The sequence below is a fragment of the Saccopteryx bilineata genome, chromosome 1 (assembly GCF_036850765.1).
Source record: "Saccopteryx bilineata isolate mSacBil1 chromosome 1, mSacBil1_pri_phased_curated, whole genome shotgun sequence".
Lineage (NCBI taxonomy): Eukaryota > Metazoa > Chordata > Mammalia > Chiroptera > Emballonuridae > Saccopteryx > Saccopteryx bilineata.
Window position 1 is genome coordinate 62,281,976 of NC_089490.1, and position 16,789 is coordinate 62,298,764.

A 16,789-nucleotide genomic window follows, 5' to 3' on the forward strand; every position below is an offset into this window, starting at 1 on the left:
AATCAACAAGTGTTGGTAAAAATGTAAAGAAAAGGGAAGCCTGAAGTACTACTGGTAAAAATGCAGATTGGTGCAGCCACTGTGGAGAGCAATACAGAGTTACCTCAAAAAATTAGAAATGGAACTACTTTATGACCTAGCGATTCCACATTGGGAATAAATCCAAAGAAACACAAAACACTGAGTTGAAAGAATATATGCACCCCTATGTTCACTGCAGCATTACTTACAATGGCCAAGGTCTGGAAGCAGCCCAAGTGCCCATCAGTAGATGAGTGGATAAAAAAGCTGTATATTTACACAATGGTATACTATCATTTGATAGTAAAAAGAAGAAAATGTTACCTTTTGTAACAATACAGATGAAACTGAGGAGTATTATTCTATGTGAAGTAAGCCAGTTAGAAAAAGACATGTACCATATGATTTCACTTAAATGTGGAATTTAATGAACAAATTAAACAAAATAGAAAGACACACAGATACAAAGAACAGACTGACAGCTGACAGAGGGAAGGGTGTTGCGAGGCTGGGTGAAAAAGGTTAAGGAATTAAGCATAAAAAAAAAACCACCATACAGACAACAGTATAGTGATTACCAGAGGAAAAGGGGGTTGGGAGGAGCCAGAAGAGGTTAAAGCAGGGAGAAATGGTTATAGAAGGAAACTGGACTTGAGGTGGTGAATACAATACAATATACAGATGATGTGTTACATAACTGTATACCTGAAATCTGTATAATTTTATTAGCCAAAGTACCCCAATAAATTCAATTAAAAATTAAATAAATAAAAATGAATTTAAAAATAAGTACAATGTTGAAAATTATTCCATTTGATTTCACAGTTTATTATAAACAAAAATAAAGAAGACAGCATAGTACTTGTGTAAAGATAGACAAATAGATCAAGGGAATAGAAGAAAAGTCTAGCAATAGACCCAGATATACATGAACTTATTTTTTATAAAGTTACAAAAGAAATTCAATGAAAAAAGGATAGTCTCCTCAGCCCTGGCCAGTTAGCTCAGTCAGAGTGTTATCTAGAAATATCAAGGTTGTGGGTTCAATTGCCAGTCAAGGCACAAACAGGAAGCAACCAATGAAAGCACAACTAAGTGGAACAATAAATGAATGCTTCTTTCTCTTTCTCTCCCTCTTTCTCTTCCTCTTCCTCTGTCGCTCTCTCTCTCTCTGTCCCTCTAAAATCAATCCATAAAATTTTTTTAAAAGATTCTTCAGCCCTGGCCGGTTGGCTCAGTGGTAGAGCGTCGGCCTGGCATGCAGAAGTCCCGGGTTCGATTCCCGGCCAGGGCACACAGGAGAGGCGCCCATCTGCTTCTCCACCCCTCCCCCTCTCCTTCCTCTCTGTCTCTCTCTTCCCCTCCCGCAGCCGAGGCTCCATTGGAGCAAAGATGGCCCGGGCGCTGGGGATGGCTCCTCTGCCTCTGCCCCAGGCGCTGGAGTGGCTCTGGTCGCAAAAGAGTGACGCCCCGGAGGGGCAGAGCGTCGCCCCCTAGTGGGCGTGCCGGGTGGATCCCGGTCGGGTGCATGCGGGAGTCTGTCTGACTGTCTCTCCCCGTTTCCGGCTTCAGAAAAATACGAAAAAAAAAAAAAAAAAGATTCTTCAATAACTAATACAGAAACACTAGATATCTGTATGTAAAAGAAACAAAAATATAACAGGCTTAAAACAATCCAAAAGTATATGACTTTGGAAAAATTATATAAATTATGGTATGCTGATAAAATGGAAATCTATATATCTATAATAAAAAAAAAAAGAATGAAAGCAATCACTATGTACCTCTACTGGATCCAGGAAACTCAAGATATACTATTAGGTAGAAAACAAGGAATAGAAAGAACAGTGTACTAAGAATCACCTAGAGTTAAAGTTAGTAAGACTATAAATAAATGCATTTACTTGTATATGCATACATAAAAAATTATGGTGAATACACTAAATGCAAAAGCACTGGTTACTTTTCTGAGAGGGTAATAAAATGAATAGGAAACTTTCAGAGAAATTATTTGCTGTGTGACTTAAAATTTTAACTTCATTCAATCTATTTAAATATTTTTTTATTTTTTAACATACCTTATAGCATATGTTCTATTGTTTTTTACTGAATTTATTGGGGTGCCACTGGTTCACAAAACGATGCAGGTTTCAAATACACAACTCAATAAGGTAAAATATCATCTGCACACTGCACTGTGAGCCATCGCCCCAAGCAAGACTCTCCATCACTACTTTTCCCCTCTTTGCCCATCTTCAACTATCACCCCCCACTTCCCTCTGGCTAGCACCATACTGTTGTCTCTATGTGTATATTAAAAATATATTGGGTCTTTTGCTTAATTCTTTCACCTTCTTTCATTCAGTCCCTCAACTCCCCGCCCCTCTGGCAGTGGTCAGCCTGTTCCATGTATTCATGCCTCTGTTTCTATTTTGTTGGTTATTTTGTTCATTAGATTCCATATACGAGTGTCAAAAGAATACATGCGCCCCTATTTTCACTGCATTGTTATTTACAATAGCCAAGACCTGGAAACAGCCAAAGTGTCCATCAGTAGATAAAGTTGATAGGAAAGCTATGGTATAATTGCACAATGGACTACTACTTGGCAAGGAGAAAGAACAAATAATTCTTTTTTAATTGGCCTTCAAACTGTAAATGCAAATAAAAGAGTAATTTAAGAAATTGGTACTTATTATTACTATTTTGGATCCTTTATTATAACTATGCATATTCAGTTAAATACTGAAAACTTAGTATCCCTGCACTGTATTTGATGGATCAAATTATACAAAAGCAAAAGGCTAATAGAACTATACTAATAAAGTCTTAAAATCAAAGTTGTCTTCAAAATTTTATAGATATACAGAAACGAAATTCTATTTTCTATAAAAAGTACATTTTTTTTCCATGCATATAAACTGTTTAAAACCACATAAAAATTGGCCTTCCTCACAAAAATGACATATACTTCCCTGACAAATGTTTTATCATTATTTCCCATTCCCAATAGCAACGATAAAAATAATAAAATCTCTAGAGCAATAATCTGTCACTATAGCTACTTTCCTGTATCTGGTGTTACTACAGTCTTCCCCTTAAGACAAACTCTGCTCCAAACTATGCTTTCCTTCTGTGTTCTACAAACAAAAACAATTCCAAGAGAAACTGAGAACAAAAAAGAAAAGTAAGAACTGAGAAAGAAGGAAGACTAATAATTAAAATTTTAAATATTAGCCTGACCAGTGGTGGCACAGTAGAGTGTCGACCTGGACATTAAGATCCCAGGTTCGAAGCCCTGAAGTCGCCAGCTTGAGCGTGGACTCACCAGCTTGAGCTCAGGGTTGTGGCTTGAGCATGGGATCATCGACATGACCCCATGGTCACTGGCTTGAGCCCAAAGATCACTGGCTTGAAGCCCAAGGTTGCCAGTTTGAGTGAGGGCTCACTGGCTCAGCCTGAGACCCCCAGTTAAGGCACATATGAGAAGTAATCAATGAACAACTAAAGAGCTGCAACTATGAGTTGATGTTTCTCATCTCTCTCCCTACCTCTCACACTCACACACACAAATTTAAATATTCGAACTTATTTTTTTAATTCTAAGGTTTTAAAAAGGCATTATCTGACCTAAGCATAAAGAAAAAAAGAGCATCATATTTTTCTAGTGAAAAACTACATGAAAAGTTGTTCAATATAACTGCTTCAGATTCCTAAAGAACAATTCTCATAGTCATTTACTGCCAAATATTTCTAAGCAGCACTGATTTCAACTAATGAAACCATACTATCCAAGACACATTTCTTAAATGCTAAACTTTGAATTATGACAGCACAAGCTGTCAAATCAGTTTTTTTACAAACGAATGCAAACTGAAACAATTTGACTTCTGCCCAAACTTACACTGTGTTTGTAATTTAGAAAATATTTCTGTAACAGTATGCAGCTCCAATTAGCAGATTTCCACCAAGGGTGTGACCCATATTAAATGTCAACATTATTCTTACCCTATCAATTGGGCAAGGCACAGAAGAGCATAGGCTCTTGTAAGCAACCCTACATGCCTGCTGCCAGAACAGGCACAAATGGCAAGCAGTGAACTGTAAGAATATCACAGCAGCAAAAGTCAACCAATGGTCCCATGCCAAGCAGGCATTATGCAAAATATTAATGAAAAAAGAATAACTATATTTTTCTTCTCAATATATTCATGCATTTATACATTGAGAAGAAGATGGTTCAACAGTATTGGCATTAATGCTAATATTATATCTAAGGACAAATACCAAATTAAGTGGACATGAATAGAAGCAGGTAAAATACAACAAAAACTTACATCACCTAACATATGAGGCTATATGAGAAAGACGATTAAAACATAACTGCATATGTTGCTATATTTCCTATATTATTCTATCATAACCAGTCTTCCTTCAATAAATAATAATTTTACATTGAATCTGTAAATCTTTACTGTCAAATACTATGCCACAGCTAAAAAATAAATAATGTGGCAAATCTTTATCTGTTGACATAGAAATATTTCTAAGCCACACTGTTAAGTGAAAGAAAAATAAAAACAGACCCAGAATGTTCAATATAATGTATTTTAAGTGTCCACACAACAAAAATAAATAATAAGAGAAAACCTCCGATGTGTATATATATATATATATACACATATACATAACAAATCATTTTAAATAAAACTATGTACTAAACGCTGTTGACCTTCACGAGGCCTAACGAGTTACTTTCACTTTCAGGTAACTCTATACTGCTTAGTGCTTTTAAAAAGCATATAAATCATAACAGCCATGAATCAAAAAATATTATGAAATACAAAGAAGCAACCTAGTTTGTGTCTATCACTAAGAATCTTACTCAAGAGAAGATTTGGTAATTGTACGTTTGTCCAAAGTAGTACTATACTCAATTCAAGAAATTTCTGGGAAAATCAAGACAATTAAGCAAGAAAATGCCATTCATATTCCTCTCACAAGCTGATTTGGGACACATTTTAAGTATTATTTAGAAAACATTACCTTTCTTGAAGTATAAATGTCAAAAAATGGCTTATGTCTGACACTAAATGGTTCCTGTGTTTTGTCAATGAGCCCAGTCTTCATTTTTTCATGTCGAGGATTTATTATTTCTCGTTCTATACACTGGAGACGAATATTAAAATCACAATCTCCAACTGGTTGTGCCTGAATTAAATAAGACAATTATTTAAATTTCAACTCTAAAAACCACTTTCCCAGCAAAATTATCAAGGCTTTCACTTTGTACATAGCAGTCTCTGCAAACAGCATCCTTTGGAGTTGCCCAATACAGAGCCTGCACAACCACACAGGCCAGCACTAAAAATTAATTTGACTGATGATGGAAACATATCTAAACACTCACATATACGGTTATTTATTTCAAAATTATAAATGCATAAAATATGGAAAATTGCTATAAATGTTCTCCAATATAAACTTAACAAAATTTTCACATCTGACAATGTATTAATATATATCTCACTAATCATTTTTATTAAAAATATTTCATTCAGACTTAAATATAATTAAAATGGAAATAATGTAAGTTACTTATTCTTTCTCTGCGGACCGATACCGGTGCATGGCCCAGGGATTGGGGACCACTGGTTTAAAGCACTAACACTTTACAGGCATCAGTAAGAAGATATTTATTAGACAAATACAGTCTCAACTCTGAAACCTAATATAAAAAAATGTTTATATAACATATTCTACTATACAGCTATAAAGAAGGTTCTTTTCTCCCTATATGCATATATCCTATATATACTCTCTATGGTGTGTGTACACACACACACACACACACACACACACACACACAGTGTGTCCGTAAAGTCATGGTGCACTTTGTCACAGGAAAGCAACAAAAGATAGAAATGTGAAATCTGCACCAAATAAAAGGAAAACCCTCCCAGTTTCTGTAGGATGATGTGGCAGCATGTGCGCATGCACAGATGATGATGTAACACCGTGTATACAGCGGAGCAGCCCACAGCCATGCCAGTCCAGCTGTGGACGGTACAGAGGAAAGTTCAGTGTGTTCTGTGGCTTGCTAAATTCAAATCCGTGACCAAAGTACAATGTGAATATCGGCACGTTTATAACAAAGCACCACCACATAGGAATGACATTATCAGTGGGATAAGCAGTTGAAGGAAACCGGCAGTTTGTTGGAGAAACCCCGTTCTGGTAGGCCATCAGTCAGTGATGAGTCTATAGAAGCTATATGGGATAGCTACCTAAGGAGCCCTAAAAAATCTGTGTGTGAGCCCACATCGAACTGCACTGAATAGGTATGAAACTGGGAGAGTTTTCCTTTTATTTGGTGCAAATTTCACATTTCTATCGTATTTTGTTGCTTTTCTGTGACCGGTGAAAAGTGCACCATGACTTTACGGACACACTATAAATATATATGGTATATATGTTTTGAACCATGAAATAAAAAGTACAGAAAAGTTTCTGTATCTGTTGAAAGTAGGGGCTTGCCCTATCCTAATGGTACATACAAATGTAGCTTAACACACAAACAAGTGATAGTAATCATCTAGATTAGTAGCATCACCTCAATGTTATCAAGTACCACTGTTCTTTATATTTATTGGACACCCTTCTATGCATTTTCCCATCTTCTTCCTCTTCTCTAATCTATATTACTCAACTTAGCATTCACCCAAGCTCATGTTTACGAAGAGATTGTAGCATTGCTTAAGCTGTGAACATTAAACATGGCTCGAGGATAACTTTTTCTCAGCTTTGAAAGGAACACAGTTTTGATACTCAGTAAAGAAAAAGAAGCAAGACAAAGGGAGCAAGAGCTATCTATGAAGTAGAGTACGTTCTCTTTACATAAAGGCATAAAACTGTTAGTAAAGCAGAGGTCGGCAACATTTTTGGTTGAGAGAGCCATGAATGCCACATATTTTAAAATGTAATTCCATGAAAGCCATACAACAACACATGTATGTTATACATTATCCAATAAAAATTTGGTGTTGTCCTGGAAGACAGCTGTGATTGGCTCCAGCCACCCACAACCATAAACATGAGTGGTAGGAAATGAACAGATTGTAATACATGAGAATGTTTTATATTTTTAACATTATTATTTTTTTTATTAAAGATTTGTCTGCGAGCCAGATGCAGCCATCAAAAGAGCCACATCTGGCTCACAAGTCATAGGTTCCCGACCCCTGTTGTAAAGAGTATTCATTGAAGAAATGCTAATAAATAACCATACAATCCACATGTAACCTTTACCATATCACCTGTATCATTAAAAGTAAAAAGCAACCCAAAATTTTAGGTTTATTTGTTAGGCCTATTAGATCCATTCAAACCCCTATAAAATTAAAGTAGAAGAAGCAAACCCTCTTTTTTTAAGAAAATAAAAAATCTGACCCTGGCCAGTTGGCTCAGTGGTAGATCCTCGATCCTAACAGTAAAATTCTGACACCTATCACAATATTATAGGTGGAAGTCCCAGGTTCAAGTTCCAGGTTCGATTCCCGGTCAGGGCACACACAAGAAGTGACCATCTGTTTCTCCTTCACTTCCTCCCTCCCTTTCTCTCTCTCTCCCCCTCTCTCTTTCTTCTCCTCCCACAGTCATGGCTTGACTGATTCAAGAGCATGACCCTGGGCACTGAGGATAGCTCCATGGATCCTCTCCCTCAGGTACTAAAAATAGTTCAGTTACAAGCATCAGCCCCAGAAGTGGTTGCTGGGTGGATCCCAGGTGAGGTGCATGTGGGAATCTATCTCCTCTCCTCTCACTTTAAAATAATAATAATAAAATAAAAATAAAGAATCTAACAACTGTTAAAATATATATTAGTTTTAATTGCCTCTTAGAAACACATTACTTTAAAATATACATAAATTCACCAAAACAAGAAGAATATATTAAAAGCAAGTCTACCTTCAAATCTATGCTGCCTGCCTATTGTAAAGGAAGCTCTTGATAGGTAGGTGTTGAATCAGTCAGAACAGACTACAGAAGTACTCAATAACTACTGGCTGATTGGCCTCCCTGTTTTGAATTTTTCTCACTTCAAAATACTATCCAGTTATCTTCCAAAACAACAAATGTATAATCATATCCTTACCATAACTAAACCTTTCAATAGTGTTATTACAAACAGAACTAAGCTAAAATGCCTTATTTCAAGTAAACTGGACCACCACAAACCAATTTTCGTATGGATATGTCCCTCATATCACCACACATCAAACAAGTATCTGGTAACACTCCTGATTAAAAGACTTAATCCTTCAAAATTAATCTGTGTCATTTTCCCTGTAAGCAATTTCATGCTTAATGATTCAATTATACCCAGAATGAGTTGGAATACTTTCACCTCTCTATTACTTCTCATATATTTCTGTAGCTCTCATATACCTTTTGTTATATTATTATATTTATTTACATTTATGTTGTCATCCATAAAACCAATAGTCTGAAATCTTCTTTTGATTTTGTATCCAATTTAAACACATATCCTACAAATGTATATAATATATGCACATTAACTTTTAATGAGTTGCATGCATTTATAACTATAATATGTTATAAAAACAAATAAAAATCAAGTATATATATTTTAAAAATAAACAGAAGTTCTCCTGTTTTCTTTTCAAACCTCAATGAACTGTTGTGAAAGAGGCCTTCTTTGGAGACCAGTGTATTAAATTATGAATTCCTGAAGGCAAGAAAATATGTCTTATACATTTGTGTATATCCAGTACCTAGAACAACAGTTGACATATAAAAGGTGACTAATGAAATTCTACTGGACAAAAGAATAAACTAAGGAACTGAACAGTTTCTATTATTTAAAAAAAATAATTTTATAATAGTGACCTTAATTTGGTGATTCAAAATAAACAAAGTGGTTAATCATCAATGAAGCTCCATAGTAAAATAATTATGTAGATGATGTTTTCAATTATAAGTATATCTTAATATCAGAAATATCAAAAATATAACTTTAAAATCAATGAAATATGGTTAAGAGGCATTCAACAAATATTTATTGACTGAACGATTATAGACCTAGAGATGAAAGCATGACTTAATTTTTACAGCAAAATATGGATGAATTTCCTAAATAAGACAAACACACAAACTTTGAGTTCTAATAAGTCTGACTTCATTAAAATGGAAAACATCTGTGGCTCAATGGATACTAATTTGGAAAAGATCTTGTTTGCCACATTTATATCCAAGAAAAAATTAGAATATAGGAAACATAACTAATTCCTACACAATAAGACTAAAAAGATTGGCAACCAAAAATTAAAAGATCATTTGAACCTGCAATGAAATCACAAAAGTCCAAAAAATAAAAACAAACATATAAAATATGCTTAACTTCATTAGTAATTAGGAAAAAGCATGTTAAAACAAGGTATCATTTCACATGTAGCCATTTGGCAAAAATTAGATATGTAATAATCCAAATGTGGTAAATCAGTACAATTGCTTCTGAAAGGAATTTAACAGTGCAGCTAATAAAGCTTAAATTGCCAATCTAATGAGAATCTCCATGTTATAGGAATGAGGGACTAGACTTTTTAAACACTTCCCAGGTGATTACATACCAAGAATGAGAAATATCCTGGAGAAACTATCAAAAAAAAAGATAACTTCCATATAGTTACAAAATATAATGATCAATAGCAATTCAAGTGAATGAACTAAACCTATGTGTATTAACACAGGTATAGCTCTACAAAATAATGTAGAGCAAATGGTCGGTACCACAGTACAGTACAATGACATTCACACAACACGAGAAACCCTGCAAAAGAACACCACATGTATTTTATAGACATACAGTGGTAGGGAAGGTATCAGAACATTCAGGGGGATGACAAACACAAAATTCACAGTAGAAGCTCTTGCTTCTGGGTAAGAGGGTCAAGGATAAGATGACAGAGGAGGTATGCAAAGACACTTCTACTGGACCAGTAATGATTTCTTTCTTTCTTTTTTTCTTTTTTTTTTTGTGGCAGAGACAGAGAGAGTCAGAGAGAGGGACAGATAGGGACAGACAGGGAGGAAGGGAGAGAGATGAGAAACATCAATTCTTCGTTGCAGTTCCTTAGTTGTTCATTGATTGATTTCCCATATGTGCCTTGACTGGGAGCTACAGCAGATCGAGTGACCCCTTGCTCGAGCCAGTGACCTTGGGTCCAAGCTGGTGAGCCTTGCTCAAACCAGATGAGCCCGTGCTCAAGCTGACGACCTCGGGATCTTGAACCTGGGTCCTCCGCATCTCAGTCTGATGCTCTATCCACTGCACTACCGCCTGGTCAGGCTGATTTATTTCTTATTAAAAAGAAAGTTGAGTAAAAATGACAAATTAAGTTTCAACAACTCTAGTGATTAGTACATGAGTATTCCTTATATTATTCATTATACATTTATGTATGCTTTTATGTATGCTGTAAATTTTCTTTTTAAAAAGGAATGAGAAGGCTGTTGTATAAGACAAAGGTCCCAAGCTAAGAAGTGAACCTACACTGAATACATTTTAAAGCAGAGCTCAGTAACAAGAGGCAAAGGAGATAGCACTGCCCCATTCACAAAGAAACAAAGCTGCGCCCATCCTCTGTCTTGTTATGGGCTCATCAAAATTATTCCAAGTTCTGTGATAAGAGGAAGTCAATTCTGGAAAGCATTACTTTTAACGTACAGTAGTCACAAACAGAACAAAACTAAAGCTTGATGGTTTACAATCTTGAGTTTCCTAAATTTGAAATTGTTTGAAATATAGAAATTCAACAACAAATGAGATTTATACATTGAAAATTTCCTGGAAAAAAAATACCTCTAAATCATCTGGATCGCCTGACCAGGCAGTGGCGCAGTGGATAGAGAGTCGGACTGGGTTGCCGAGGACCCAGTTTCGAGACCCTGAGGTCACCAGCTTGAGCGCAGGCTCATCTGGTTTGAGCAAGAGCCCACGAGCTTGAACCTAAGGTCGCTGGCTCCAGCAAGGGGTTGCTCGGTCTGCTAGAGGCCCACAGTCAAGGCACATATGAGAAAGCAATCAATGAACAACTAAGGTGTCGCAACACGCAATGAAAAACTAATGATTGATGCTTCTCATCTCTCTGCGTTCCTGTCTGTCTGTCCCTGTCTATCCTCTCTCTGACTCACTCTCTCTGTAAAAAATAAATAAAATTTTAAAAAATAAAATAAAAAAATAATCAATCATCTGGATCAATATAATCTTGAAACTCAATACTGCAATTTAAGATATATACCCTCTGGGGAGAAAAATAACTTTCTTAAAACTTTTACGCTAAATCTTCAAAATCTTAAAACTTAATACTTTTAATTCCAGAATACTTATATGCTTTCAGTCTGCTTGGAATACTAAATGATTATTCAATCTGAGTAATATATTCCTGGAACAATTATTATGTCTTTTCAAAGATGTACACTACTGAAAGAATTTCTTCCATTTACATAATTCATCTTGTACCTTTTAAATAATTTCAGCAACCACTAATATATATTAATAGGCAAACATTCTTGGCTAGTCTAAAACTATAGGAAATGGGTAGAAAATGTAATTCCTATTTTTTTATATCTATTCACTATTCTATGCCTCCAGGTTACATATTCAACACTCATCAGTGTGTCTCTCTTTTTTTTAAGTGACAGTAATAAAATTTGCAGACTTTTATTTATATCAAGTACAGGATAATTAAAACCAAGAAGTTTTCATTTTATAATATACTACCTTGTTTTATCAAAATTAAACTGTTTTTCTTTAATCACTTGAAGACTCTAAAGACAAATATGCAAAATATTAGGCAATAAGAGAAAGAAAAGAAGTATGTATTGATAAAAAATATCAAATTAGTAACTTGACAGAGTCACAATTTTTCCTTCCTACTCTAAGGCAGTAATACTTTTTATTTGTTAAAAACATCTATTATTTCAGTGATCATTTTTATTTTATAAATTATAAAAGGTACTTACATTGAATTTAATTATGTCATAAATCAAATATCTAGGAACAGCTTGTCCATTTACTCTGTCAATAATCATTTCCTTGAAAGAGAAAAAAAGATAAGTTTCTTCTTTAACAGCAATTTCTTTAATTTGATTGAAATATATATAACAGACACACAGAAAGCACATAAATCATAAATACACCACTGGATAAACTTTCAAGTGCACACATTAATACCCCAATCAAATGAACATTGTCAGTACCCCAAAAATTCCCATCATGAATTTATTCTGTATGAAATAAAAATATGACAATATCTCATTATATTTTTTCTATTTAAATTACTATATTATGTTTTGTTTTATGACTGAATATGCTTAGTAGCAACTATTAAGATAAAAAGGCTACAAATTTTAAATGTCAAATATCAGGAACATTTTAAAAATCATTTTTTAAAATTATTGCTTTCTGTTTTGTTACATACCAATTACTTTAATCATAAAATCTATAGATAGAAATAGTGCTCTTATAATAGATATAATCCCCTTACAAACCACATGGTCTTTCTTGGTTCCAAATCCCTTTACTCTGACCAAAGAGAAACAGAAAAAAGAATATAGTATCACAGTCATTAAATGAAAAGAACTTCTCACTCTGACAGAAAAGAGATAAAGAATACTAGAGAGTACTGTAGGTATATAATACAGTACTTTATAAAATTTATTTTTTTAAGTGAGAGCAGGGGAGATAAAGAGATAGATCCCACACGTGTCCCAACCAGGATCCAACCAGCATCCACCCGACAACCCCCATTGTGGGCCAACGCTCTGTCAATGTGGGGCTCTGTCATTCTAGGGCCGCTGCAACTTAGCTTTTTTTAGAGCCTGAGGCAGAGGCTTGATGGAGCCATCCTCAGCGCCCGGGTTCAACATGTTCAAATCAATTGGGCCATGGCTGCAGGAAAAGGAAGAAGGGGGGGTGGGGAGCAGGGAGAAACAGATGTTCGCCTCTCCTGTGTACCTTGACCAGAAATCGAACCTGGAACTTCCACATGCTGGGTCAATGCTCTACCACTGAGCTGGGTCTTTTGCTCTACCAGGGCCAAATTTTATTCTTAATTATAGGTCTGACCTAAAATCACTGTATTCCATATATTCTTCCCAGGAAACTAAACAGGTTTGTTTTTTTTTATCAAATTTCATGAAAGAAAATTCACATATAATAATCTAAAATTACAGAGAACACACTGATTTAGAGTAAATATAGTTTGTCATTTTAAGAAACTACTACCAATTAATTTCTTTCTTAAATATGTGTTTGTTAAGCTACAGACATTTAGGATTATTGTCTTGAACCCAACACTTCACAACACTTCATATAAATTATATCACTTTCATTAAACTGTTTACTGAAATGTTTTAATTTAAATACTTGTATTTGAGAAATTTATGAGCCAACAAGGTGGTACCAATAATAGGTTTCAATTAATTATTCTTTTCAAAACTTGGGTAGAGAGAAATTAACTGGCCTTCTAGCAGACATCATAGAATTTTCCTCCCAAATTACCTGACAAAATGAGCAAAAATATATCACTTTAAACATTAAAAAAGGCAAAATTAAAGTTATTATCAGCAATCAAAACAAGTAAAAAGTAATGAACAAATGAGTAAGCTTTAAAAATTGACAGCCACAGAAACTACCAAGATTCTGGAAACAAAAAGGCACAGCAGGGTTCAGCTCCAAGCCCACTAAAGTCCCAGGAGCCCGACTTGTAAAATGACAAATTCCTGATAATTAGCACTATTACACTTAAATATGGATAGATGTAAACTCAGTGGTTATTCTTGTCTTCTCTCCCTCCTTTCTGATTTGTAGAGCAATAAAAATAGCAGAGCACTATTTATGCTTCCAGATTCTGTGCTGAATAGAAGAAATAATCTGAGCATTACTAGAATAAAATATGGTCCCCAACTAGCTGGAGAAAACATTCTCCGAAAATTTTTAAGGGAACAAAACCTACAGGTTCTAACAAAGATCCAGTGCCTACGCTGAATTCTTTCAATGAGGCCTCAACACAATGTGCCCTTCCCCACAGTTGCCACTATTGCCCGAGGCTACATAAAAGCACGTAAACATAAAATACCTAAGCTTAAAATTTAGTTCACTGGAATCCTTGGACACTGTTGGTGGGATGCTGCAACCACTACGGAGAGAAGTATGGCAGTTCCCTCAAAAAATTAAAAATAGAGACTTAATTTGGGGGTAGTGAACACACAATACAGTGTATAGATAATGTGTTGCAGAGTTGTGCATATGAAACCTGTATAATTGTTCATCAGTGTCACCCAAAAATTCAGTAAGAAGGAAAAGAAAATTAAAAATAGAACTATCATAAATCCAGAAATCCCACTTTTGGGTATATAGCCAAAAGAACTGAAAACAGAGTCTTGAAGGGAAACCCATGTTTATAGCAGTATTATTCTAATAGCTAAGAGGTAGAAGCAACCCAAATGTCAGACAGATAAATAGATACATAAATGTAAGATAGATAGATAGATGATAGATAGATAGATAGATAGATAGATAGATAGATAGATAGATAGATAGGGTGAGTGGAATACTAGTTAGCTGTGAAAGAAAAGAAAATTTATTAGACACAATAACATGGATAAACCTTGAAGACATGCTATGTGAACTAAGACAATCACAAAAAGACAAATACTGTATGACTTCACTTATATGAGCTATAAGTGTCAAATTCATACAAATAGAAAGTAGAATGGTAGTTGCCGTGGACTGGGGGTGATGGGGAGCTGTTTTATGGGTATAAAGCTTCAATTACATGATATAAAAGTTCTGGAAATGAGCCCTACAACTGTCCCAGCTTACTGCCTAAGGAGAGTTTCCAGGATTCGATGTGGGCAGGGGGATTCAAGGTGGAGCCCAGCTTTCTCCCTAAGTTGAGAAAATAGAGTAGGTTGTCTAGGGAGACCGATGAAGCAAGAGTTTTCAGTTCAGAGTAGAGTATCAGAGAGAGAGAAAGAAAGAGAGAGATGCCAGAGAAAGAACTCCAGAGATCTACAGTCAGACCCCTATGAATATTCAACAGAGTACACATATAAGGAAACTACTCCAGATCAGACAAAGAAAAGTCTTTAGAGAGAAGCTTTTTTGATGCTGACACAGGTTGGGAAGAAGGTGCCTGTACCCACTAGAAACATCTCTTAATGCACAGGGCATTCAGTATTAGAAAGATCTTGTCTCAGTAGTGGAGAGTAATTATCCCTAAAGTCTACTATGGTCCACTTAACGAATCTTAAAAGCAAGACTCAAAAGGTACAAACTAGTTCTAAAAAAATTAACTGCATCTGAGAAAAAATCATGAATATTTAAAAGAATATAAAAATACTAAGTCCCCAACAGAGTAAAATTCAAAATGCCTGGCATCCAACAGAAAATTACCAGGCATACAAAGAAGCAAAAATATCTAACCCATAAAAGGAAGAAACATCAATCAACATAGGCCCCAAACTGGAAAAGACATTAGAGTTAGCAGGCAAGAACATTAAGATGGCTTATTGCAACAGTATTCCATAAACTCAAATGTTAAGTAATAACATAAAAGACACACATGCACACAAAAGGCTCAAGATAAATATCCAGAGGAAAAAACTACAATGTCTGAGGTGAACAGTACTGTGGTTGGAATGAATAGCAATTTAGACATTGCAGAAGCACATATCAGTAAAGACAGCAATAGAAGCTATCGAAAATGAAATAGAAAACGTTATTTTTAATTAAAAGAGCATTAGTCATTAAAACTCCAAAGGATAAAGGAGAAAATAATGGCAAAAATTTTTCTACTTTCGGTGAAAACTGTAAAAGATTACAAACTCCAAGTATAAGAAACCTCAAGAAAATACACCAAGGCATATCAACTTTAGATCTCTCGAGTTAGAAATTGCTCCACTGTCTTTTTGTATTAAGTATTATTGTGGAGGCCTTGGCCAGGTAGCTCAGTTGGTTAGCACATAGTCCCAATACACCAAGGTTGTGGGTTCAATCCTCAGTCAGGGCACAACGAATGAGTGCATAAATAAGTGAAATCAATATCTCTCTCTCCCCCCCCTCCCCTCTTGTCTCTCTAAAAAAAAAAAAAAATCAATAATTCTTTTCTTTAAAAATAAATAATTAAGCCCTGGCCGGTTGGCTCAGTGGTAGAGCATTGGCCTGGCGTGCAGAAGTCCCAGGTTCGATTCCCGGCCAGGGCACACAGGAGAAGCACCCATCTGCTTCTCCACCCCTCCCCCTCTCCTTCCTCTCTGTCTCTCTCTTCCTCTCCCGCAGCCGAGGTTCCATTGGAGCAAAGATGGCCCGGGCGCTGGGGATGGCTCCTTGGCCTCTGCCCCAGGTACTAGAGTGGCTCTGGTCGCAACAGAGTGATGCCCCAGAGGGGCAGAGCATCACCCCCTGGTGGGCGTGCCGGGTGGATCCCGGTCGGGCGCATGCGGGAGTCTGTCCAACTGTCTCTCCCCGTTTCAGCTTCAGAAAAATAAAAAAAATTAAAATAAATAAATAAATAAAAAGGTTTTAAAATAAATAATTAAATATTACTATGGAGAAATCTGAAGCTTGACTCTTTCAATATGGGCCCCACCAAAAGAAAAAAAAATTCCTGCATGTTTGATTTTTCTATCCTCTGGACTTTTCTATATTCCGTTCCCATTAGTTGAAGTCCTCGGCACCCAC

At 35.6% G+C, this 16,789-nt stretch overlaps 1 protein-coding gene across 1 annotated transcript in view; it reads right to left on the bottom strand.

Moving 5' to 3' along the window:
- RNGTT (RNA guanylyltransferase and 5'-phosphatase) overlaps positions 1 to 16,789 on the bottom strand; it is a 284,204-nt gene that overhangs the window by 179,772 nt on the left and 87,643 nt on the right. Inside the window, exons 10-11 of the mRNA XM_066254248.1 lie at positions 12,067 to 12,138; positions 5,068 to 5,232 (exon numbers count right to left, since the gene is read on the bottom strand). Of these exons, the coding sequence (XP_066110345.1) occupies positions 5,068 to 5,232; positions 12,067 to 12,138 (237 nt within the window). The remainder of the gene's footprint in view (positions 1 to 5,067; positions 5,233 to 12,066; positions 12,139 to 16,789) is intronic.